Source organism: Nomascus leucogenys, chromosome 23 (assembly GCF_006542625.1).
Source record: "Nomascus leucogenys isolate Asia chromosome 23, Asia_NLE_v1, whole genome shotgun sequence".
Classification (NCBI taxonomy): domain Eukaryota; kingdom Metazoa; phylum Chordata; class Mammalia; order Primates; family Hylobatidae; genus Nomascus; species Nomascus leucogenys.
Window position 1 is genome coordinate 32,605,006 of NC_044403.1, and position 25,372 is coordinate 32,630,377.

Sequence of the window (25,372 nt, forward strand, 5' to 3'; positions counted from 1 at the left end):
CCTTCTCTTGAGCCCCACCCTCTCCCCCAGCCGCCTCCTCCCACTACTCTAATAGAAGCCCATCTTCCTCATCTTGGCCCCATTATCACCCTTGAGACAAATGGGCTCTATGCTGAGAGGCAGCTGGCCAGCTACCAGGTCATTGTCACCGAGAGCCTGAAAGGGAAGGGAGCCCGCAGGATCGAAAGTAGGGCTGCAATTACTGGCCTATTCAGCGCCCCAGAATAAAGCCCTGTCATTAGCTGGCAGCAGGGAGGCGGTCGGTAGGGGCAACGACCAGGGGGCGATCTTTTCTGGGGAGAAAGAGCCTGGCACGCAGTTGCTGCTTCCTGGCTGGCTGCTGGGAGGAGGCACTACCCCCAGCTCCCACCTGAGGGCCTAATTACCCTGGCAGACATAGATTGCCTTCCCAGGGGGTGTGGGGAACAGGGCACAGCAGAACCCATAATAACTCTATTTGGTCATCCAGCTTCGCAGGGCTTTGCCAGCCCCGTAGCTGCTCCACTGTACCCCAGATCGCTGACGCCCACCCTTTAGCCTCCCTTTGCAGACACCCACGCTTCCAGATGTGCTCGATTTCAGGTGTTCCCGCTCCTGGGAGAATCACTCCCTGGCAGGCTCCCAGCCCCAAGACAGAGTTTCCCTGACACCAGCCCCAGCTGCTCCTCTGCAGGTGGCTGGGGAAGGCTGTCCTGGCCTCAGTAGGGCTGAGGCTTCTCTGCCTCTCCGGGAGGGGTGAGGCTCTCTTCTGGCCCTGGGTCTTTCTGGGAGGGAGCAGACTTTCCTCTGGGCTGAGCAGCATCTCTACATCTCTGATCAGATAGATGAGCAGCCACTGCAGTGCCCCAGGGAGGGCACTCGCTCAGGAAAGGGACCCTTGCTCAGCCCCGGAGCTGGAGTGGGGGCCGGCCTTAGCCAGACTGCAGAGGAGGAGGGCAAGGGAGATCCTGTGGCTGGCTGAGTCCACACACCAAAGGCCCTGACACCCGATTCACTGACTTTGGATTCCTTACTGGGGTCTCCTATGGAGGCCAACTGCTGATCCTAGAAATCCTCAGGAGGCTGTGATTCCCACTGGCTGAGCTAGCGGGAAACCAGACTGACAGGGGAGAAGCCAGACTGACAGGGGAGGAGCCAGACTGATGGGGGAGGGGCCCGGCTTGTCTCAGAGCTCCAGAGTCCATACCAGATCTCCTCAGAGGGCTGTGTGACCTACCCGCCTGTGCCAGCCCCACAGGCTGGCCTCTGACTGTGACACATTCCACTAGAGGAGCTTGCTGGGAAGTTGTGGCTGTGCTCTGGATGTGGGACAGCTGGGCTAGGGGAAGGGATGAGGTTTGGTGAAGGAATCGTTGATAGGGTTGGGAGCAGGGATGCTAAGAGTCTGATCAGGGAAAACTTATCTTAGCATAGAATTCCCCCAAGAAGCCAAGAGCAAACACATACACTGTTGGGCTGCCCAGAAAACATCCAGAGGGTCTCCCCTCAGAGAAGCCAGGATAGCCACATCAGACAGACAGACAGACAGACAGACAGACAAAAACAGGCTCTAGGAAACTACAAATTAGACAGACAGGACAACTTAGAGTAACTGGGAACTAGAGACAGAGAGCAGCTGAAGCCCTGGACCATCTCAGGGGCAAGCCTCCCTGTCCCCAGCCAGGGGGAGGGCCCCCATAGGCAGGGTGTATAGGCCCGTCCATGAACCAACATTCAAGAGAATATCCCACCTCCCACACTCCCTCCCCGGAGCACCGCCTGTCCCCAACCTCAAAGCCCGCACCTCCCAGGGGAAGGTGAACAACAAGGTGAAGAACAAACCTCTTCGAAACTAAGATCATGGGTTTCCTATCATCCACCTCAAACCCTGGAAAATAACCCTCTTCCCTTGGAGGCCCAGCCCCTTGAGAGGGCAGCACCCCTCCCCTGCCCCACATCTACCTACATTCTGGCGTGCTGCTGGGGCTGCCTCTCTCCCACTCCTTCCCACCTGGAGCTAGGGCTGCAGGTGGGCCCCACGCAGGCAGCAGGGGAGTGCTGGTGTGTGAGCGAGCATGCAGGCTGAGAGTGGATGGGAGGAGAGGCCACAGGAAGCCCAAGGGACAGTCTCTGTTGCCCGCCCCTGCCAGGCCTGGGCTTCTCAAGGGTGTGTTACCCATCCTCACTGAGGCCTGGTGCTTGGTGAGTATCAATAAAATGCTCACTGAATTGAGTTGAATTGATGGAGCTGGAGGCAGGCCAGACAGCTTTTCTCTCTTCTCCTCCCCTACCAAGGAAGGCAGTTTCTAGGAAGAAGACTCGGGCCCTGTGTCTGAACAGTGAGGGCTCATGGGAAGGGGCCAGGGCACTCAGGGTCTTCCTCTCCATCATCCTGGTGCTTCCACATCTCTACGCTCTCCTCTTTCCTTCTCCCTCCACCGTTTCATTCTCCCATTTCTTCCTTCTAATTTCCAGGTGAGCAGTTTTCCTTCTGAGGGTACCCTAATGTCCCACCGCATGAGGAACTTCTCAAGGGTCCAAGTTGGCCTTATGTGCCTTTATGTCCCCAGGCCTGGCCCAAAACTTGTCACAGAGGACACCGAAAACATCAGCCTCCCATCTGCAACGTGGTTGGCTTCAGTAACTCCCATCCCTCCCTCAGCCCTGGATTTAAGGACCCCTAGGGTGTGCGGCCTCTCTGAGCCCTCCTCAGAGCCCCGCCTCTTTCTCTGACCTCTGCTGGCTCCCCTATAAGGGAAAATGAACAGCAATGCCTTTCATGGGGTGGCTGTCTGCACCCCAAGGTCACTAGCCACCACTTCTGATCACTGTCTAGTTATTTTCCAGAGGATAAAGGGGGAAAGATCACAGAATCATTGGATCTTAAACCTGAGAACGGTGAGCATGAGGCATCCGGTGCCTTAAGCTTCCCGTGACCACGCTGGTCCTCGCTCTGTGACTGTGGACAAGTCTCTGGGTCCTCCGACCCTTACTCTCCTTTCATCCTCCAGGGACAAGAAGACCTGCCCAGTCTGGCCCCACTGAGCAGCTCAGAGGCTCGATGGGATGACAGGTGAATGCCACTTTTGAGACAGACCAAGCCCTTCACTATCCAGATGGGGAAACTGAGGCCCAGGGCAGTGGAGTAACTTGCCCAAATTCACTCCATAACGGGAGACTCAGAGACTGGGCAAATTTCAGGCCGGAATCCAAGTGGAGTAAAGAACAAGTCAAGAAAAGAGAAATGTGCAGAATAGAGACAGACAAACTGGTGGAAAAGAGAAAAGAGTGAGAGAGACTGACAGAACACACAGATCGGAGGGCGGGCGGGGAGCATGACATGGGCACAGAAGAGGAGAAACGAGAAACACAAGGGCAGAGAGACAGAGGCAGATGCGGAGGGAGAAGGCTGATCACAGGATGGAGAGAGAGCACCGGGAAGGGGGACAGGGAGGCAGAGGGTAGGAGGATAACCCAGGAAAAAAACAGAGGAGAAAGCTTAGGACTATGGCTCTAAAACCTGACTCCTCAACACTCCCGCTCCATCCCAAGGCTGTCAACGAATGCAGCCAGGGCTGAGAGAGCCTTAAAATTAAAGACAGGCACCTTGGCTGACTGGAAGAAGGGAAACTAGAAAGAAAGGTATAAATCCTTGATGTAAGAGGAAGGCTGGGCCCTCTGCATGGGCTGAATGCAGACCAGTGTGTGCCAGGCACCCTACCATGTGAGAGACATGAATATCCCCAATCAAATCAACTTTCCTGGCTGCTTACGAAAGTTAGCTTTTACATGGGCCGTTTAGAAGGAAGGAGCATACGTCTGGGGTGTGATTGACAGGGCATAATCACCTTAAAAGTTGGGAACGGCTCATTTGGGGTCCAGAGGGAGCAGAGAGAAACTGAAGTCTGAGGAAGGAGGTGAAAGCAAACAAATTACCCCACATGAGACTCAAGAGGAGGAGGCCCAATAGCTAGTGCAGTGGTACGTGCTTTGTTGTAACAGGAAGGAAGGTGGGGGTGCAGAAGGGAGGAAGGGCCACAGTTCCCACCTGTGGAAGGCCAGGTCGGAGCAGGCGGGCTTCTGCTCGGCGTCGGCAGCTGGGCAGCAGAACTGGTGCAGCACGGTCTCATTCCTGCGGGCAGAGCAGAGGGAGATCAGGGCTCCTGAGGCAGGCTGGGTCCCTGCTCTGCCTGATGCTAAAGCATTTCTGCAGTGAAATCTTGCTGCCCCTAGCCCCGCCCTTTTGAACCCCAGTGTAAAAATCAGGCAGCCAATCACTGCCCCTGGCAAGAGTGCAGCATTGATGCTCCGGCCATCAGAGTCCTCTTCAATCACCCATCAGGCTCAATTCAAATGCTACCTCCTGTGTGAAACCTCCTCGACCTCCCTGGCAACTCACCCTTCCTACTTCCGCACGCCCTCCCCGCAGCAGGCTCTTTCACGTGTGTGTACCAAATGTCCTGCTGTGTTATCGTAGTTTGTTCTTTATGACCTGTGCTCCACCATGGTCCTGCAAGGTAGAACTAAGTCTGTTTGTCTAGGATGCACAGAACTGCATGCAGTGAATACTGTTAAGCTGATCATATACAAAGATACAAAACATTCATACAGGGACTTTAGTGTTGCCAGCTAAAAATCCAAGGAATGGTGCTTGATGATGAGGCATTTGGTGTAGATGAAAAAGCCAACCCAGGAGGCAGGGACCTGGGTTCTAGTCCCAACTCTACAGTTCAGCAGCTGTGTCACACGTGGCTCACCTTTTCTGGGCTTCAGCTGACTTACTAATGAAATAAGCGAGTTGAACCAGCGAAGTGGTTCTCAGCCCTAGCTGCATGTTAGAATCATGAGGAGATTTGTAAAACAACTCATGCCTGGACCCTTCCCTTCCCCCCAGGACTCTGATTTATGTGGTCTGGCATCAGTCCAGGGCACTGGGACTTTTTAACAAACTCCCAGGTGATTCTAAAGGCAGCCAGGATTGAGAGGCACTAGACTAGAGGATTTCCAAGGTCCCTTCCACCTCTGAAATGCTGTGATTCCAATATCCTCTTTGAGCCAACCTGGGATTCAATATTGAAATTACTTTTGGATAAAGATACACTGACCCATTGCCTTCTCTTCCTCAATAAGCAGTTGCCGTCCTGGGCATTACTGAGTCAGACAACGTCAAACCTGGAAGGGCCCCCAGAGATCATCCGAAAGGGATTTTCAGAATTCCTTCAGCTTCAGAACACTTTGTCCAAACCAAATCTTTACTGGAAGCCTATTTTGTAAAACAACAAAAGTAGAATATCTCCATGGCTGGGGGAAAGGGCATCTGCACCACTTCCCAGACCTCCTAGCCCCGAATTTGGTAGCCACCTCCCAGGCACCTGCTGGGGGCCCACAGGGTGTGAGAGTGTAGACAGGAAATGCTGAATTTAGCTATCTGCATGGAAGAAAGAACGCTGGAGCCTATCTTAATTTTTGTTGGTTGGTTTGTTTTTTTAGAGACAGCACTTTGCTCTGTTGCCCAGGCTGGAGTGCAGCAGTGTGATCATAGCTCACTGTAACCTTGGCCTTCTGGGCTCAAGCAATCCTCCTGTCTCAGCTATAGGCATGTGCCACCAGGCTCAGCTAATTTTAAAAAATTTCACAGAGACAGAGGTCCCACTATGTTGCCCAGCCTGGTCTCGAACTCCTGGCCTCAGGCAATCCTCCCGTCTTGGCCTTCTAAAGCACTGGGATTACACGCACGAGCCATCACACCTGTCTGAGCCAACCTTAATTTGACAAAAAATAAATTCCAGAAAGGCTATATGTTTAAATGAGAGAAATTAAAAGGAAAAAATCAGAAGGAAGCTTAGGAATATCGCTTATGTGTTGAGGAGATTTTAAAAACAAAATGGGAAACTGAAAAGCCATTAAAAAAAGATAAACATGTCTGACTACATGAAATGAAGAAAAAAAATCTGTATGAAAACAAATACCCTAACAAGTCAAAAGACAAACGATAGACTAGGAAAATATATGTGCAAAATGTATGACAGAAGGCAAGTTAATACTCTGCACTGAGCTCCAGCACATTCATAGTGCAAAGACAAACCCAGCAGATAAAACAGCCAACGTTCTCTTCATTGACAGAACGAGAACCCTAAAGAGCCAACAAATGCGCTTTACATCTATGCTATTCTGCCTCACAAACTCAAATTAAGAACAAATTCATAGCCAATGGAAAGATGCTTACTAGTAAATAGGAAAATGCAAATTAAAGTCACGCTGAGATGCCATTTCTCATCCATCAGACTGGTTGGTACCCATTAAAAAGACTGCTAACTATGAGTGCTGGTGAGGATGTGGAGAGAGGGGCGCCCTGACCCATTATCTGTGTAGATGTGAATTATGAAGTGTTTATGGAAATGTAAACCAAAAATAAAATTCTAAGCCCCCCAGTTGACTGAATGGACCCTCTTCTCAGCCAAGGGCATTCCAAAGAAACCTAGTTCAGGCCATGATGGGAAGTAGGGGTAGGACATGCCTCCTTATCCCCTCCTCCCTTAGGAATTCAGGCACAGCTGACCAGCATTAACACTTAACAGAAAACATTAAAACAGTCTTAAGAGAGCTCTTAAGACTGGAAAAACAGACTCTTTGTAGCAATAAGACAAATTTGTAGCAAATTCCAACCTGACTCTAGTATCGCCTCACATGACAGGTAGCAGGCCCTGAAAGAAACTGAACTATCTTACAGCAAAATACATTTCTTTTATATATACTGGCCCTGCAAATATGTCTCAGAAATGGCCCTGGAAACTGTCTCTTGTGGGGAAAATCTACATTCTGTAGAGAATCCTCTTCCTGTTTCAGGTCTTTTCCCTGATCCAGGAGAAAATCAGTTAAGAGTCTGGCACCTTTTTAAGTCTGATAAGAAAAACTTACAATCTATTCTCTCTGAAGCCTGTACCTGGAGGCTTCATCTGCATAATAAGGACCTTGGTCTTTACACCATCTCATTTTAACCCAGACACTCCCTTCTACTGATTCCACGGCTTTTGATAATAACGACTCTTTCAACCAATTGTCAGTCAGAAAATCTTTAAATCCACCTGTGACCACCATATTTCAAATTGTCCCACCTTTCCAGATTGAACCAGTGTACACCTCGGTTCAGTCTCACTTTCTTACTTACATAAGTCACTGATGTCTCATGTCCCCCTAAAACGTATAAAACAAAGCTGCAGCCCAACCACCTTGGGTACGTGTTCCTAGGGCCTCTTAAGACTGTGCCTCAGGCCATGGTCACTCACATTTGGCTCAGAATAGATCTCTTCAAATATTTTACAGAGTTTGACTTTTTTCTTCAACAGAAGCATTGTTTTTAGTGTGGTGCTGGAGGGGGGAAATGCAAACAGCCCAAGTCCTCATCAATCAGGAAACGGTTGAATAAGCTGTAATACCTCCAACCATACCATGGAATTACGCCACCTATTCAAAAAGAGCTAGTTAGCACTCTAGCTCTCAGTCTGATGGATTTCCACAACATATTGTTAAATGAGAAAAGCAAGTTGCAGAGAAATATATAAAGAGTGATCCCAATTTTATAAAATAAAAAATGACTCCTCTCACCAAATGCAAATTCTTTGCATGTGTACTCTATTTATATATGAATGCAAACTCAACTATTAACATTGGCTACCTCAGCAGATGAGGGCAGGGAAAAAACACGGAGGTAGGAAAGGAAAAGGGAAAGCAATGCTTAGGGTAAAATGTTGACTGACAATGTTAAATATAAATTCCCATGTGTGATATTACCGTAAATCCATTAAAACTGAATATGAGCCTAGGTAAGAGCTGGAAGATGTCAGAAACCAACACAGAGGGTGTTCATCTATTCACGAGGAAGCCACTCCCATGGCCCAGATACCTCGAGTCAGGCCCCACCTCCAGCTCTGGGACCGAATTTCCACATGAGTTTGGAGGGGACAAACATTCAAACCACAGCAGAGAACATTCACGTCAAGAAAGGCCCAAGCTCCTGTGTGGTTGTAGCTGGAAAGGAGCCGCACTGAGACTGTGGGCAGAGGGGTCATTGCCTAGGTCATCCTCGGACGCTGCCTCCAAGCTTCTTCCTGAATCCTTAGTCTTCAGGCCATAGCCTTCCCCTCTCTCTCTGCCTTGCTCTCTCCCCACCCTCCCTGGAACACTGCCACCATAGCAGACAGACACTGGACACCAGGGGCTGGCAAGGTGAGCAGGGGACAGGAGGTAAGGGACGGGATCTCTTGGTGGCACCAACCTGAGGTTGTTTCCAGGATGTCCCATCAGAATGTGTCCACCTGGGAGGCAGGGGACCGTGGGCACAACCTGCTTCTGTCCACAGACCCCAGAGTAAGGCTTTCTCACCTCAGGAGGGCTGGCTTGAGGTCCTGCCACCACCCTCACACCCCAGTGAACCTTTGTGGGGTCCATGCCAGGTGCACCAGTTCTCCACAAGTGGGTCACAATCCCTGTGTGCATTCATTTAAGCCCTTATCTCTCAAAGCCTCAGTTTTCTTGCCAGTAAAGCTAGGATAATAGTAGCTCCTGCATCTTGCAGGGCTTTTAGGAGAGCAAATACAACAGCGAATGGCAAGGCACATTATAAAGGCAAAGGCCACACAAAAGCGCCTTTTATTCATTCACCTTCCTGACCCAGCCCTTTTATTTCATCTGTGCAAATGACAGAAAGGAAGGAAGTATTTCTTCCTCAGATAATGCCTCTTGCATTCTTGAAATCAACCAGTGCTGCATTTTGTGAGCACCAAGAGGCAGAAAATGTCTCCTCAATAAAGCAGGAACCAGCTGTTCTCAGAACCTGCTTCCCAGGGGCTCCACACTCAACACGCTCAGCTCTCTGTACCTGATTCGTCACACCAGGGCAGACGGTGGCATGCAGCACCTCTGCATCCCTATTTCATTGTGGCGGAAACTGAGGCCTAGTGCAGAGTGAGACAGGGTCCCAGCAGGTCGAGCAAATCCCTGAGATGCAGAGCCTTCAGGGAGAGGGCCCAGGACCCAGATCTCGGCTGCTCCCCATCACTGCTGGAGAAGTAAAGAAACGAGGGAGGTCCCCGTAGGCCCGAGTGCAATCACCACACTTGGGGTGGGGGCAGCAGGGGGGCCATTCAAGTGCCTCAGGCCTTTGGAACCATACAGCCCCCGATCTACCTCACAGCACGAGCCTGGGAGGGGCATTCTCAGAGCCCCTGTGACGCACAAGTCTGGGGGTACCAATCACATTCTAGTCGTGGGAACCACAGCCCAAGGCTGTGCCCTGCGTGTTCTGCGGCTGGAGGGGCCGAAGGAAGCTGGCAATGGAAGGACCCTATGAAAAAGGAACATGGCCATTCTCGGTCTCTGGCTTTTTCTCTTCCAAAAGCCAAGAACTGAGACCGGGTCATGTTCCTTGAGGGAAGCCTTCTTGAGGGAAGTGTACAGAATCCCAGCCAAAGACTTTTTCCAGGGCCAGTGGCTTGAAGCAGAGTTCAGTCCCCTGTGGCTTCAGCAATCCCAAATCCCCCGTATTGATGAGTTCTGAGGGGGCAGCTGGACTGTTGGATGGATGTGGTAAAACCTAAACGTGAGGTTGTCTGTGGGCCCAGAATGAGGTTTTTATGTGCTGGGGATCCCTAGTCGTGCTGTGAGGCTGGGCTGGGCAGGAGCTTGCAGCACTCTGGGAATGAGACTGGACCAGGGCAGGAGGCTGTGTTCCTTGAAGATAGGAGTCAACGGTCTGCACAGGAGGCAGCGTAGACCTGAAGGAAGAGGGGAAGCTAGGGGTCAGTCAGGAAAGAACCCTGTTTCTTTCTTTTCTTTTCTTTCTTTCTTGTTTTTTGGAGACAGAGTCTCACTCCATTGCCCAGCCTGGAGTGCAGTGGCACGATCTCAGCTCACTGCAACCTCCAACCTCCAACCTCCCAGGCTCAAGCACTCCTCCCAAGCAGTTGGGACCACAGGCATGTGCCACCACACCCAGATAATTTCTTTTTGACTTTTTTGTAGAGACAGGGTTTCATCATGCTGCCCAGGCTGGTCTCAAACTCCTGGGCTCCAGTGATCCATCTGCCTTGGCCTCCCAAAGTGCTGAGATTACAGGCATGAACCACCGCGCCGGGCCTCCCTGTTTCTTAAAGAACCAGGAAGATGAGAGAGTAGCGCTGCCAGAGGAGCAACAGCCAGGGCCAGCTGGCCAGATGGGGAAGGAGCATCAAGTGCAGCAAGGAGCTGAGGAAAGCCACAGCCAGAGCCAGGCTCACAGGATTACGGGAGGCTGTGTGCTATAACTTCCCACATCTATATTTAGTTTCAGACTCAGGATTCCACTGCATGGCCATAAAAATAGTTGAGTGGTTTAGAAGAACTGATGAAGAGTGCAGTACCACAGTGGGAGAAGCAGGCGAGGGCTTGAGCAGGGGGGGGCTCCCAGCAGGAGAATAAAGGAGGCCAAGCCGGAAGCCCCAGGGGGCAACTGTGAAGGAGGATCCCCCTCCTTTCACCAGGCTGAGGACAGCAGACTGAATCCCCAGCCTTCAGAAGGAAACAGCCAGGGAACCTCTCTAAACGAGCTGCCTTGAGCTCCAGGAGAAGGGAGAAATCATAAAATTGCTTCTGGTCACCTGCCCCATCCCCACCCATCTTGGTACCACCATCACTACTGCTGGTGGAGCCTGAAGACTGGGTTTCTTTTTTTCCACTTTCTCTTAATTTTCTCACCTCCTCCAAAGAGGCTTTTCTATTTAAACTTAATAAATAGGAGGAAAAGAAACCCTTATTTTTTCAGAAATCTCTGATTCCTGGGGTGAGGAGGAGGAGGGGATAAGCCAAAACAACTTTGAAAAACAAGAACAAGTTGTAGGACTTCACTGGGTGGTTTCAAGACTGAAAATGAAGCCACCATAATAAGAACAGACATACAGATTGACTGAACAAAAAGAGAAGCCAGAAATAGATCCATACATATATCACAAATTGACCCTTGGTAAAAGTACCAAGGTCATTCAAAAAGGAATGATAAACTTTTTAACAGATAGTGCTGAAACAACTGGATATCCAGAGGCAAAAAAATAGACTTCAATCCATGCCTTATACCATACATAAAAATTAAAAAAATAGATCATAGACTTAAAATAACAGATAAAACCATAACACATCTCAAAGAAAATATAGAAGATAATATGTGGCTTTAGGATATGCAAAGATTTCTTAGACAGGACCAGAAAGCACAAACTGTGAAACAAAAAAATTGCTAAGTTAGACTTCATCAAAATGAAAAAAGTACATAAATTTTTATCTTTGAAGAACTGCTACAACTCAATAATAAAAAGACAAACAACCTGATAGGAAAATGTACAAGAGATTTGAACAGACACTTCTCCGAAGGAAATATACTAAGGACAAACAAGCACATTACAAGATGTTCAACATCACTAGTCATTAGGGAATTGCCAATTAAAACCACAAGGAGATACTATTACACACCCACCCACTAGAATGAATAAAATTTGTGTCTGACAAAACCAAGGGTTGACAAGGGTGCAGAGCACCTGGAATGCTCATACACCTCTGAAAGGAATGCAAAATAGTGCCACACTTTGGAAAACAGTCTTGCAGTTTCTTCTAAAGTTAAACATACATTTATCATATGCCCTTCCAATTGCATTCCTAGGTATTTACCCAAGATAAACAAAAAGTTATACTGATACGAAACTATTCATGCATGTAAAAAACCACCCAGAAACGCTGTAAATGTCCACTAACTGGCAAATGGATAAATTGTGGTATGTCCATTCAATGTAATACTATTCAGAAATAAAAAGGAACAAGCTTACTGATACATCAACCAACATGGATGAATTTGATAAACGTTGTATTAAATAAAGGAAGGTGTCCACAAAAGACTCCATATTGTATGATTCCACTTATATAATATTCTAGAAAAGACACAACTATATTGACAGAAAGAGGTAAGTTTCAGCAACGCAGGAAGGAAGGGATGAACTGTAAAAGGGAACAAAGAGTCACTTGGGTGACGAAAATGTTTGTATCTTGATTGAGATAGTTGTTACACAAGTGTAATGTTTCAAAACTCATCAAGTTATACATGTAAAATGGCTGAATTTTATTGTATCTAATTTTAGCTTAATCCAACTGATTTTTAAAAAGAAAAAAAACCAAAATCTTTTCCTCTTCCTTCTCATTTCTTGCTACTTTATCAAGAGGCTTTAGAATAATTTCCTTTCTAATTTCCCACCACCCATTGCCCCTAGACCACCTAATGATTAACCACTTTCCAAGCAGCAGAAAAAGACACTATATTTTTCTTTCCTTTCAACTGCTAGATTGTATTTTCAGAGACGAGATGGTTCATCACTGAGCCAAAGGAGCCCAGGGGGCCAGAAACTGGGACAATGAGAAAATTGGGGGTGGGGATGGCTGAATGGGGGAAATTTGGGGCCTGGGCCTAAGGGCTGAGAGTCCCTAGAAGGTGTGATAGAAACAGCTCTGGGCCGGAGACGCAGACCCAGCCCCGACTCTATGCTCACCTTTGGGAGGGTCAGGTCATGGTAAACAAGGCTCCTACACCTGCCTTATTTATTTTACTGAACTGTGGGGGATTCATATTCAAGTAAGACTTGAATATGAAACTACCTTGAGAAAAACATAATAAACTCTGCACAAATGCAAAACCTTATACTGAATATTACTGATATTTTAGTCTCTGCTACTGAGAAGCTCAGCAACCACAATTCTCTTGCAAACAGAGCCCCACCAGGACGCCATCTCAACTTCCTTCTTTCTGGTCCCTATTTTCTTCTCCAGGCCTGGGGGCTGTGGAGGGACAGGTAGATTTCCTTTGCTCGTTGGTGCAATCTACCACTGCACAGTCTTCCACAGAGAGCTTTGGGAAGATCTTAATAAGGCAAGCAATTACAGCTGTTCCAGAAGCCGGGGCAAAAGGCTGTAGAAAACATTGGCCTGTTGGTATCCAGACCCAGTTGGCCAACCAGGTTCAGTGTTCTGCCCCAAGCCCGCCAGAGGATGTAGTCTCCACGGGGGCCTCCTGCTCTCCAGGACTTGCTTCTCTTTGATTCTCTGCTCACTTTCCTTTGGGGGAGCTTTGAAGTTCTTCTAGTCCATGCCTCTGCCATCAAGGAAAAGAAGGGTAACAGAGTCCTAGGAAAACAGTGACCTGCCCCTTTACTATTCAGTGAGGTTTTTCCTGAAAACACACTGTACGTCTTTCAGATGTTCATAAAAGAGTTTGAGTTTGGTCTTGCAGTAACCCAGTGTTTTTTCTCTTGTACTCCGAAGAGGCCCAGTGCCCCACCGGCTGCCGCAGGGACCATATTAAGGTTAAGAGGAAAATGGAGAAGGCAGAGCATAGAACCTTATATTCAACTAACGAAGCTCTGATTTGGTTAGTTTTATGTCTTAGGAATATCCGTTAGGTTTAATTAAAAAAAAAATAAATGTCCTTTTTTAAGAAACAGTTGAGAAAACATGCTTCTAACCCGAAGCCCTCCTGCTGCAACTACGGAAGCCAGCTCTGCTGTGTGCAGTCGTGCCGGCTTCGAGAGGCGCCGCCTGCCCCTCCCTGCAAGGGCCCGCCCCGTAGCCCTTTCAGTGAAGACTGCGGGAATCCTTCCTGAGGAATCCTACCTAACTGCACTTATACAATAGAACTTCTTTGAAGGACTGTATAAGGATGAAATGAGTTAAAACACTTCGAAAGCCCTTACAACAGAGCATGGCTTAATACATGGTAGCTGTGATGAATGTGTCCTACTTCTGATACCTTTGATCTCAAGGAAGATCTGTTTGCCTTCTCTCCAAGCCCCATCGATCTTTACCCCCTTTCCTCCCCCACTGGTCTTCAATGTCATTATTTTCATAGGCGCTTTTTCTTCAGCATATAAACATGCTCAAATCTCTCGTCCTAAAACCATGATTATTCCCTACAACTCTGCTCCCCTGGTTACAACTCTCTTTCCTTCTGCAGTCAGTCTTCCAAAAAGTTGTCTGCTTGTGTGAGCTTCCTTTCACCTTGTTCTCTTGCCAACTTGCTGTCATCTGGGTTCTTCTCCCAGAGGCCTAGCAGAATTTAATCTAGGGAGGTCCCTAGTGATCTCCTAGTTGCCAAATCTAAGAACTTCTCAGTATCTAACTGACTTTACTTTTCTGTAGTATACATTGGCCCAAATCTCCTATTTGAAACACTCCCCTCCCTTGACTTTCAGAGAAGTGTTCTGCTCTGGTTTTCCTAGTACTTTTTTTGCATGGTGATGAGAGGAAATCAGCCTTCATGCTCGGAGGAAGCCCAAATGACTCCATGGAGAGGCGTGCATGGAAAGGAACCAACAGCCAGCCCCAGCTTGACAGCCGCTCGATGACCATCCTGATAATGAACCTCCAGCCTCCAAGCCCCTCTAGCGGATATGATGCGGAACAGAAAAAAGCTGTCCCCAATAAGCTCTGCCAAAACTACAGATTTCTGAGGAAAACAGAGATCTGTTTTGTTATTTTGAGTTTTGAGGTAGCTCCCACAGCATGTTGTTGGTTATTTGCCTCTGGTCCTAGGAGTACACCTGCATATGGCTGAGAGGGAGCCACAGAATACTTTGGGGAAGGAATTTCATGGAGGCCCTTTCTCGAACCACAGGAGAGAGCACAATTTGATGGAGAGCCAGTAGGCCTTCCCAGATCTAAGGAGCTGGGAAGATCTGCATGGCATCCTTGCCCTTCCAAGAGATGGCTGTGGAATTGCAGGCAGATTATCTGATCTTCTTCAGCCTCGGCCTCCTGAACTGTACCAGTGAGGTCATACAAGAAATGACCTCCTCAGGTTGTTGTGAAGGTCAAACAAGATACCTGTGTTGTGCTTAGTACAATACCTAGCACAGAGCAGGCACACACACACACACACACACACACACACACACACACACACAAATGCTTGTACCAGGTCGTGCACTGATACGGGGTAGGCAGGAGCTGTCTGGAGTTCAAAGTCCGTCTGCTATTTTCCTGTTAATATCTTTTCCTGCCTGAGCCTCAGTTTCCTTACTCATAAAATAGGGTACTGACAGCATCTATCTCAAAGGCTTATTGTGATGAGTAAATGAGCTAACAGATCTAAAATGCTTAGATTTGAGCCTGGTCCAGTTAGTATGTCCTCACTGTCCCACACCCGATTTCTGCACACTGCAAAGCCTGACAGTATTACAGGGACAGCAAAACCTGTATCCATACCACCATGTTGCAATTAGGAAGCAGGCTAAAGGTGATGGGCATCTCAGCCAGTGATCCCAGGCTTCTCCGAAATCTAGACATCCAGAATCTGCCCAGCCTTCAGAGTCCAGTGCCAAAGACATTTCTCCCACAAAGCCTTCCCTTGTTTTGTGCTCATCCCCAACCCTGCTGGCCTCTGCCCCACCTAGGCCGGAAGTGCCCACCTCTGAGCTCTTTCAGCAGCTCCCCTGAGACGCTAGTGGAATGCAACTTCTATTTTTTCCACACTGTATCACTGATGTTTATATACATGTCACATCTCCCTATACTAGAATGAGTATTCCAGAGCCATGCCTGTGACCAATTCATCTCTACATCCAGTACAGAACATAGCCTGGCACATGGCTTAGAGCAGAAATGGCTTGTTGACTGAATGTGTGAATAAATCCCGATTCCTAAGGGTGCTGGAGAGAAATGGGGGATTAAGCGTGCACATATATGAAACATGCACATGCCTGGAAGCAAAGGCACAATACATGCTAGAGACACAGATCTACTCATCAGTATCCACACACGCTCAAGGCAGTACATCTCTAGAACTAATCCTCATTTTACAGATGAGGAGGCTCAGAGAGTCTAAGATATTTGCTCAATATCACAGCCTCGGCATCTACCTGGCAGTCTTGGGGGAGCTTAACTCAGAACAGGAAACCCAGGCTGTAACTTGAGCATGCCAGGAGGCCCTAGCTTCCTGTTAGGCCATGCTCACCCCGCCACTCAGCCCAGCCCCAGAACAGTGAGAGCTTCCTGTCAGTCCTCAAGCTCCATGCCACTCTCTCTCTTCCTGCCCAGCAGGGTGGCACTGTCAGAAATGCCAGAGCCATTTAGTTGCCCAGCTTGAGGCCTAGTTCTTTGAACTCCAGCAGACTTTGCAGGGAGCCAAGAGGGCTCCCAGTGCCAGGCGTGGCAGCACAGCATGAATTGCAGAGCTGGGCCTGTGGCTGCATCCTGCCAGCTTCCCTCACAAGAGATCTCTGCATTACCTGGCAGATGGGTGCCTGGCAGCTAGGCAAAGCCAGCTTGAGAGGACAGATCAAGGCCACTGGGCCTCTGCCGGGCTCTGAGGCTGCTCTGCAGCAAGTCCTGCCTCACAGCGCCAGGGCAGCATGCCTCCACAGCGCTCCTAACCCACCCTTAGTCAGCTGTGGGCATGCAGTGTTTCTCCAGGAATGGTGAAGGCAAATCCTGACCAATAGCAACACTGCATTTATGCATGTTTCTGATTTGAAAAACATTTCTGAACATCCTAAGAGTAATCCCATGGAAAAATATTATACTAATGATAATTGATGTCATTATTATTATTAATGCCTTTTGAGGCTAAGGGAGGTTTGACGAACTCCCGAGGACCCACAGCTCTGACTTTTCTTGCTGCACACTGCTTTCGGCATCCATTCTCACTGCACCCCTTGAGCCCAGGCATCTGCAGAGGAGGTGGCCTCTGGGCTGTGAGTGGAAGAGCCTTGATCTCACCCTTCATAGCACCGTCAGACTCTTGAAGTTTGACAGAAACATCAAAACCTACCCAGCCAATCCCCAATTCCAGAGCTTCAACTGACCTTCTAGCATAGACTGCTCAGGTACCCCAATCACATACCCACAAAAACAGCTGTTTGCTTCTGGTGAATCTGCTAAACCCAAATGCTCAACATACTCATACACACCTGCTTGGGTGCACAAAGTTGTGTACACACAAACATGCACCCGTACGTCTTGGTGGACACACATACACATGCATGCTTCACTTCATGCACTCATTCAGAGCTCTTATAACAATGCACATAGGTCCTAAGTAAACTCCCCAAACCTACGCACACACCATCCTGCACATGTGTGCACACTCCTGGATTTGTAAATGCATACATACATATTCTCACATACAACCCTGCCTGTGCACATATGTGCGTGCATACATGCACACATGCAGAGCTGAGAACAAGGATGTTTTGTCCACTATATGAACCCTCCTGACCGTATGGGCCACGCAGGGATGTGATGTCCCATGGGGACCTGTAAACCATTCATCTTGTGGCTACACGTCGGTGGTACTCTGCCAGTCATCAAGCCCAGTCCTGCCAGGCTGGGCACTGAGATGAGTGGGCCACGGGCCAAATTCAGAGCTGCAGCAACATGAGCAACTGTCATATGGGCATGATGCCACCAGCCTTTCTGTTCCTGGACAATGGTCTCTGTCCCAGATTAGGCTTTGCCTGGGGGAAGCACCTCCCACACCACAGGGGACTCCTCTTAGAGTGAGGACAGCTATGCCAGGGTGTAAGAAGCTCACACATGAATCCTGAAGATGTCACTTTAGCTGAGTGACCTTCGGTGGATCACCTTAACCTCTCTGAGCCTCAGTTACTGCCTCTGTGAAGTAGGGATTGTAGCATCTTCCCGTCAGTATCACGTGGATAACAAATGCACAGCAATGGCGAGCACACAGCAGAAATCAAGCACATGGATGTTGAAAGGAAGGTTGGATAAATGAGTGGACACCAAATGGGTGTGCTCCGCGCTCCGGGGCTCCCTGCTGAACTGCTCTCCCTTCTCTGCCTTTGAATCCCTAGGCTCTGTTTTCTACTGTGGATCACATCATTCCACTGCTCAACTCCCCTCCCCCCGCCTTCCCGTCAACCTCCCTCCCCACGAACTCCCTCAGAAGGCCCACTGTGACACCATCTCCTCTCCCTGTCTCTTTCCTCCCTCTCTTGCTCCCCTCTGGCCCCCCTTCCCTTTTTCTGTTCTTTGAACACATGCATTTCCTTCAGCCCCAGGGCCTTTACACGGAATGCTTTCCCCTGAGGTCTTCACATACTCTGTTTTATTTCATCTCTCTGCTCAGATGCCACCCCCTAAGTGAGGACTTCTCTTCAGAGCTGTCCTCCCCCTAGCCACCCCCATACTTTTCTTCTAGTCCTTGGGAATTTCTGTTACACGTGTGTGAATTTTCTTGTTAAATTTCTGCCTTCTCCTCTTGAATGGGAGCTCCATGACGGCAGGGGCTTTGTTTGACTTGTTCACTGCGAATCCCTGTACCTACAGCAGAGCCTGACATGCCGTAGGTGCTCAACAAACTTGTAAAATGAACGTATACATATGATTCTTGCCCTTGAGGAACCTAAACAGAATTTCCCATCCCTAAATGACAATGCCATGCTCAGCTGCCCTCCTCTCCTTTCTCCTGTACAGCCCAGCTCATCACATTTTAATTTTTTCCCTAGCCTCAGCCAGCCTAATTACTCACAGCACCAGTGTGAACGCTGGTGTATGCGATGATAAGTGAGTGTGTCCAGGCTGAAATATCCTAATGGTTTTCCAGCAGGGAGCTGCGTCAGAACCTCCTGAGGGCCTCACTGCAAGCATTTGTGGCTGTCTTCTTTCCCCTGACCCCTGCTGAACAACAGTCTCCAGTGCTGAGGCTGGGCCATGTGGATTCGGAAAAAACTTCTCCTGGAGATTTGGATGCGTGTTACTGTAGTTGTCTGTGGGGTGGCCATGGAGAGTAGAGGCTAGGAGCACTGCCTGCCAGGGTCACACTGCCTGAGTGTGAATCTGCACAAGCAACCTCATGTTGCTTGGAATATAGAATGGAGCCTAGCTCAGGAAGGTGTCATTAGGACACACTGAGAGAAAGTTTGTAAAGTGCTTAACACTGTGCCTCACTCAGAGTAAGTGCATGGTCAACGTTAGCTTTCATTAAATGATGACTTTCCTCCAGGAGTGATGTAGTCATTCTCAGTTTCCCTACAGGAGTTAGGACAGGACCTTCGCGGTGGTGGACGGTCAGCATGTGTAGTTAGCTGACATGCTGCTGAAACAAGCATGGTATGACTTCTCCCATCTTAAAGAACAATCCTTTGTCTTGAACCCACTTCGTCCCTTCAGCTGTCACCCCATTTCCTTGCTTCTCTTTATAGCAAAACTCACCAGAGCTTTCTACAATTCCTCCCATTCTGGCATGTTTTACACATTTTATTAGGGCAATTTCAAACATATATTTTGCCAGTCTTCTACTTCCCAACTTTTTTGCTACAGTATTATAAAGCAAGCCCCAGAAATATCATTTCACCCACAATATATCCCTCTAATAGGCAAGAATTTTAAAAAGATATGAGTATCATAATCATACCTAACTAAATTAACAATTTTCTAACATCACCTAATACTTCATCTATGTTCAAATTCCCCTGACTGTCTTAAAAATGTCTAGTTCCAATTGCTTTGTCTAAATCAAGCCTGATCAAGGGTCCACATGTTCTATTTGGTTGATTTGTCTCTAAAAGTCTCTCTCAAACCCACTGATCAAGCCTCCAAATCCACTCCCAAGACTACGCCTTTCAAGGTCACCAAGTACCTGAATGTTGCTAAAGCTAATGGACAGTTCTCAGTCTGCATCCTCCACGTTTCCGCAGCCGTTGAAACGCTCTTTGCCAGAACATGAGGTGTTTCTCCTGGTTGTTCTCCCTCTGGGTGCTCCTTCTCAGCTCCCATGCCCACCTTTTAGTGTTGTGTGCCCTGCAGATCTGCCCTGGTCCCGAAGTTATACCTCCAGCCCATTCCAAATGCCTACTGCACATGTCCTCTCAAACGTCTAAGAGCTGTCTCAAGCGCCATCCATCAAATGCTCAAACTCTCCTCATCCGCCATGGACTTCTCCATCCCATCCTTCTAATAACTTTGGCCCCAAACCTTGAACTCATCCTCAACTCCTCTGTCTCACACCCCACACTGATCCCTCAGGAAGTACTGTTGTCTTGGCTGCAGATCATACTTTCATTGCTACTACTCGGGTCCAAGCTACTGGCATCTCTTACCTGGGCTGTGTAACAACCTATACCTGAACTCCCTGCTTCTGCTTTCTTCCCTCTTCAGTCTATTCTCAAACCAGCATCCAAAGTTCCTTTTAAGCACCCTCTGCTCAAAGTCATCCACTGGTTCCTAGTTTTTCTGAAGGTAAAAGCCAAACACTTCCTAACAGACTCCAATGCCCTCAACAAGAAACAGGGGCGTTTTTGGCAGGAAAATTCTTCACTGTGTGGTCTGTCCCACGCACTGCAGGGTGTTTGTCATGCCCTTACCCACTGCATGCCACAGAACAACAACCTTCCTCACCCAAGCCCCACCAGCCATTGTGACAACTAAAATGTACCCACACATTTCCAGATGCTTCCTGGTGGACCTGGAAATCGCAGTTGAGAATCTCTTACAAGATCTGCTATGCCCCTGCAGCCTCCTACCCTCCCATGCCCCACCAATCTCTCTGACTTGTCCTCGCACGCCTCTCCCTGTGCTCTCTGGGCCCTCGTCTTACTTGAACAACCTGGCAGGGTCCCACCCTTGGCCTCTATGCTAGCTGTTTGTTCTGCCAGGAACCCAGGAACGCTTGTCCCCAGACAGCCACAGAACTCCCTCCCTCCCCTTCTCCAGGACTTTGCTCAGGTGCTGTCTCCCCAGGGCACCCAGTTTGAAAGTGCAGATTCCTTTACTCTGGGTCTCTTCTCTGCTTTTCCTCCAGAGCACTTACCCTATCAGATGCACTATAAGCTTTCATTAGTGATCTTGTTTGTCTGTAAGCTTCATAAAGGAATTTGGGAGATTTTGTTCATTGCTATACCCCAGGGCCTAGAATAGTAACTGGCACACAGCAGATAATAAATATTTGTTAAGTGAAAGGAAGAATACAGATGCCAGGAAAATATATACTTACAGAAAGAAGAAAACAAGCTTTTCTAAGCCACAAAAATAAAGAATTAATTTCGTTCTTAGCAAGGACTTGTGTGTGCTTAGCCTGGGGTGAAAAGTAAGGAGTGAGGCTATAAGAACATCTATTTATTTATCAGATCGGTTCAGGAAGGCTTCCTGAAATTGATGGGGTTGTAGGACTCACCTTCAGCTGGTTTTGAGCCAGATAACACCCTGATGGCTCCCCCAAACTTGATGACTGCTGACGATAAAGGGAGCCCCGGTGAACAAAAGTGAGCCAAGCTGGAGTTTTCAGACTGAGAAGCACTCGCTGAATCGTATTTCTGCTGCAACTGACCCATGTCTGTAGGAGGCTGCAGCAGCACGTCAGCCAGAGGGGCAAGTTCAAATGTAGCCACGTCAGCCAGAGGGGCAAGTTCAAATGTAGCTGCTCAATAATACCTGCTTCCTCCCCTCTCTCGTCCTCGGAAAGCCCACCTTAGATAATTACTTGCCTTCCAAAACTCTCAGCAGACAGCAGAAAGGACCTAGCTTCACAGCCATACAGTGGAATATTTTGCAGCTATTAAAGAAGAATGTGGCAGCTCTTTTTATATTTAATAAGGAAAGATCACTAAGATACATTATTAGGGAACAAAACTCAAGGTGCAGAACAGCATATAGTATACTAGTATCTCTGTAAAAAGAAATAAACATTTTGCTTGAATGTACGTATAATATAGCTGGAAAGACATGAGAAATAATAGTGGTTGCTGGAAGGTGTGGGGGTGGGGAGGAATTCCAGTGGTTAGGAAACAAGGATGGGGGAGATGCTTTTCACTGTAAACTCTTCTTTTAAATCTTGTACTAGGTCAATGTATTGTCTATTTGAAAAGAGTAAATCAAGCTACTCTGGAGGCTGAATTGGGAAGACTGCTTGGGGCCAGGAGTTCGAGACCAGCCTGGGCAACACAGGGAGGCCTCCGTCTCTACAAAAACAAAAAAAATTAGCCAGGTGTTGCGATGCATGCCTGTAGTCCTAGCTACTTGGGAGGCTGAGGTGGGAGGATCACTTGAGCCCAGGAGTTCGGCAGAGAGCAATGATTGTGCCACTGTACTCCAGCCTGGGTGACAGAGTCACCATCTCTTAAAGAAAGGAAAAGGTGAATTACATTAAAAGCAAATTACATTAGCAATTTTGTGTGTATGTTAAAAGCCACCTGCACAAGTACAGGTGGCCAGAAGCCAGAGTCCTTCAAGTGAAAGGGCCCTGAGGCTTTAGCTGACCTCGTGTGTGATAGGTCCCATCTGTGGCTGGGGCTGAGAAGTGGGTCCCTAGCCACCGTCCACAGCCAGGCAGGGCGTGAGGGAGGGTCTCCCTGTGCCCAAAGCTGGTCCTGCGCTGCAGGGCTCACTCCCAGCTCCTGTGTTCTGGGAGAGCAGTGACCCAGGTGAGGCCTCTCACCTTCAAAAAGCACTTTCTGCCACTGGAAGGGTCCCCAAAATGACAGCAGCTACCACGCGTTGAGCCCTCACTGCGTGCCAGGCACTTGGCTTGCCTGACGCTTTCCTGGCATCACCCCTGAATTTTCCCAGCAATCCCAGGAGGGTGGTACTATTCGCATTCCTTATTTTACGAACGGGAAACGCGAGGCTCTCACTGCTTGAGATCACACAGCTAGTAAACGACCGAGTGAGATTCAAACCCAGGGCCCCACTCAGAACTATTATGCTGCACCGTAGGCTGAGGAGACCTACAGCCCTGGGAATTGTAAGACTGTGATGCGATAAAATACAAATACAAACATGGGAAGATAAGGCTGGGAGTTTTAAATTTATTTTTTTGCTGAGGTGTCTTGGGTACAAAGAAGACCAGGAAAGGTGGATGCTGAGTAGAATTTGGACCTCGGTGTCACCGTCCTCATCCCCGACCCCTCCTAGCCGCCCCCGCCTCAATGTCGCCTTCTTCTCCACGGGAATCTACTCACACCGTCACACTAGCCCGGGCTGCGGCCCATGGAGGCCGAGGAGGGGCGCACATCCAGCATCCAGCACCCAGCCCGAAGGCTGGGAGAGCCCCGGGGCCCCGCTGCTCCCCGGGCTGGAGGCGGCAGGAGCAGCAGCGGCGGCGGGCGGTGCCTCAGCGCGGAATCCCCTTCCGCGCCCCCTCGGGCTGGGAACGCGGGAGGAGTCGGCGCCCTGCGCCGGGAGACCCCAGACACCGTGGGCGGGCGGCGGTGCGCAGCCGGGCTGCGTGGGCGCGGGCAGCGGCGGCGGGGAGCGCTCCGCGCGGGGGTTGGGGGGTTGGGGGGTGAGGGGCGCGGGGGCGCTGCGGGGCTGGGAGGCGGGGGCGCCCGGGCCGCGCTTCACTTAGTGGGTGACTCAGCAGCCGCCTTCCTCAACCGGGCGGGGCGGGGCGGCTGTGGGCACGCGGGGAGGCTGTGGGCACGCGGGGAGGCTGTGGGCACGCGGGGAGGCTGTGGGCACAAGGCTTCCCCGCGCCGGGGTGCAGGTCCTCGCCGCCGCCCCCGCGAGGAAGTGCGAGGCTGGACGCTGGGAGGGGGCGCGTGGGCCGGGAGATTCCTTCTCGCCTGCCGGCTGCTAGCCAGCCCGCCCACGCAGCCGAGATCCCGACTCCACGTTCCCTCCCCACGGAGGAGCCCGGGGAGCGCGCACAGAGGAGGAAAGGCTTTCCCCAGGCTGGCCCGGCGAGGGTCGGGGGCGGAGGGGCTGAGGAGACACCCCAGGGAGGCCAGCTGCACCCGAGCCCTCCCCTGCTGCTGCTCCCGGGTTTGACGCATTCATGGTCGGAGGGGGCCGACTGGAGGTTTCTAGGGTCTTAGATGTGGAAGTCCTTGCAGAATTTACCTCGTTCTGCCCCAGGGTCCCCGGGGGTCTGCCACCTTTTGTTCTTGAAAGGGAGCGATCCCCCTCTCCTGAGCCAGCTGGAGCGTCCTTTCTGTGGCTCTTGCCATGTAGAAGTCTTTTTTCATATCTAAGCTCGGTCCTTCCTGCTGCGGTGACCCCCTCTGCTTTGCCAGACTTGGCGACCTGGTAGAGTGGGCAAGAAGGGGGACCAAGAATGGCCACATTGAGCAGGAGGGGAAATCAAGGCCCAGAGAAGGGGAGGGGTTTGCTTCAAGCTTATAGCTGGGGGTGTGTGAGACAGGTGCTGACCTCAGTACTCAGGGGTTCTGGCCTCTAGGTCAGAGTCTGCAGCTGCTTGAAAAGATAATATTCCTCCCTGGTGCTGCCCAGCGCAGTGCTTCTACCTCTCTGGAAATCCCTTTGGCCTTCTCTGATGGGTTCTTATCATGCATTAAGTAGCATCAAGAATGTCAGAGAAGCCAGATGATGCCCATTCGGAAGCAACCAGGGTAAAGACCAGGCTATGCACAGGAAACACGGAGACTAGACCCAAGCAGGAAATTCCCACCCGCTTTGCAGAGTTTTTGTTGCTGCTGTTTTTAAATAATCATTGGTTGATTTGATGCATAGAATGAAAATTGTGGTAGATAGGAATCGTTCATCAAGGAAGAAATTGTGGAGCTCCCTTGTCTCTCTGCCTGGGATGGGGAGTGCATTCCTGATTGGAGGCAAGTGGTTGGCTGGTTTGACCTGGTGCATCCAAAGCCCTGAGAGGTCATTGGCACCAGGCCCTGGCCACAGCTAGGCCGAGATATCCTGCAGGGAAAATCACACTACAGCTTTCTGTGTGTCTTGCTGCCCTGTACCTGAGCTGTGAGACACTATACCTCCATAGAGTTCCAGTGGCACAGCCCCTGTACCTGTCCCCTTCCACACAGCCTTCTTCCCAGGAGCTCACTCCTCTGGGGCCTGGTCTCCTGCATGCTCCAGACAGAGTGGGTATGGAGGCGTGGTAGACTTGTCCCATTTTACAGAGGGGAAGACCCAGGAGGATCTGGCTAGCTAATGGAGATGAAACACTTCATGCAGAGAAAGGAAAAGGAACCGGGAGTGCTGATGGTGTGACCAGGCCAGGGGTCACTGGGAGATACTGAGATAAAGCTATGCTGATCTTTGCTGTGAAGCCTCTGTATCTTTAGTGTAGTGTGAGCTGGCCTCCAACTCCCCCAGTCCAAGTCAGTAACACACAGTTGCCCATGCAGAGTCGTGCCCACTCAGGTCCACAAACGCCTGCGCACCACCTGCTCACCCTCCCGTCACGGTATTGACACTTCCCTGAACACAGCTGATCCTGCCTGGTTGAGAAATAGGAGTAAGGGGCCTGGAATCTGGGTGCTGCTGGTTCATGACCCTGGAATCCAGCTCTTTCCTCTCTTTTCCCCCAGAGATATGGCCACAATGCAAGCCTCCTTTCCCTCCTGCCTTCATAGGCCCATTGCCCGTTTCTCACTCCACCTGCTGACGAGGCCGTGCGTGT

General features: G+C 49.7%; 1 protein-coding gene across 6 annotated transcripts in view; it reads right to left on the reverse strand.

Moving 5' to 3' along the window:
• The window catches only part of IQSEC3 (IQ motif and Sec7 domain ArfGEF 3), a 110,191-nt gene that overhangs the window by 76,525 nt on the left and 8,294 nt on the right, over positions 1–25,372 (reverse strand). For 5 of the 6 annotated variants that reach the window (XM_030804555.1, XM_030804556.1, XM_030804554.1 and 2 more), the window contains exon 2: positions 4,028–4,111. In XM_030804555.1, the coding sequence (XP_030660415.1) occupies positions 4,028–4,111 (84 nt within the window). Of the gene's footprint in view, positions 1–4,027; positions 4,112–25,372 lie in introns of those variants that run through there. The other variant, XM_030804559.1, reaches the window with a different exon arrangement.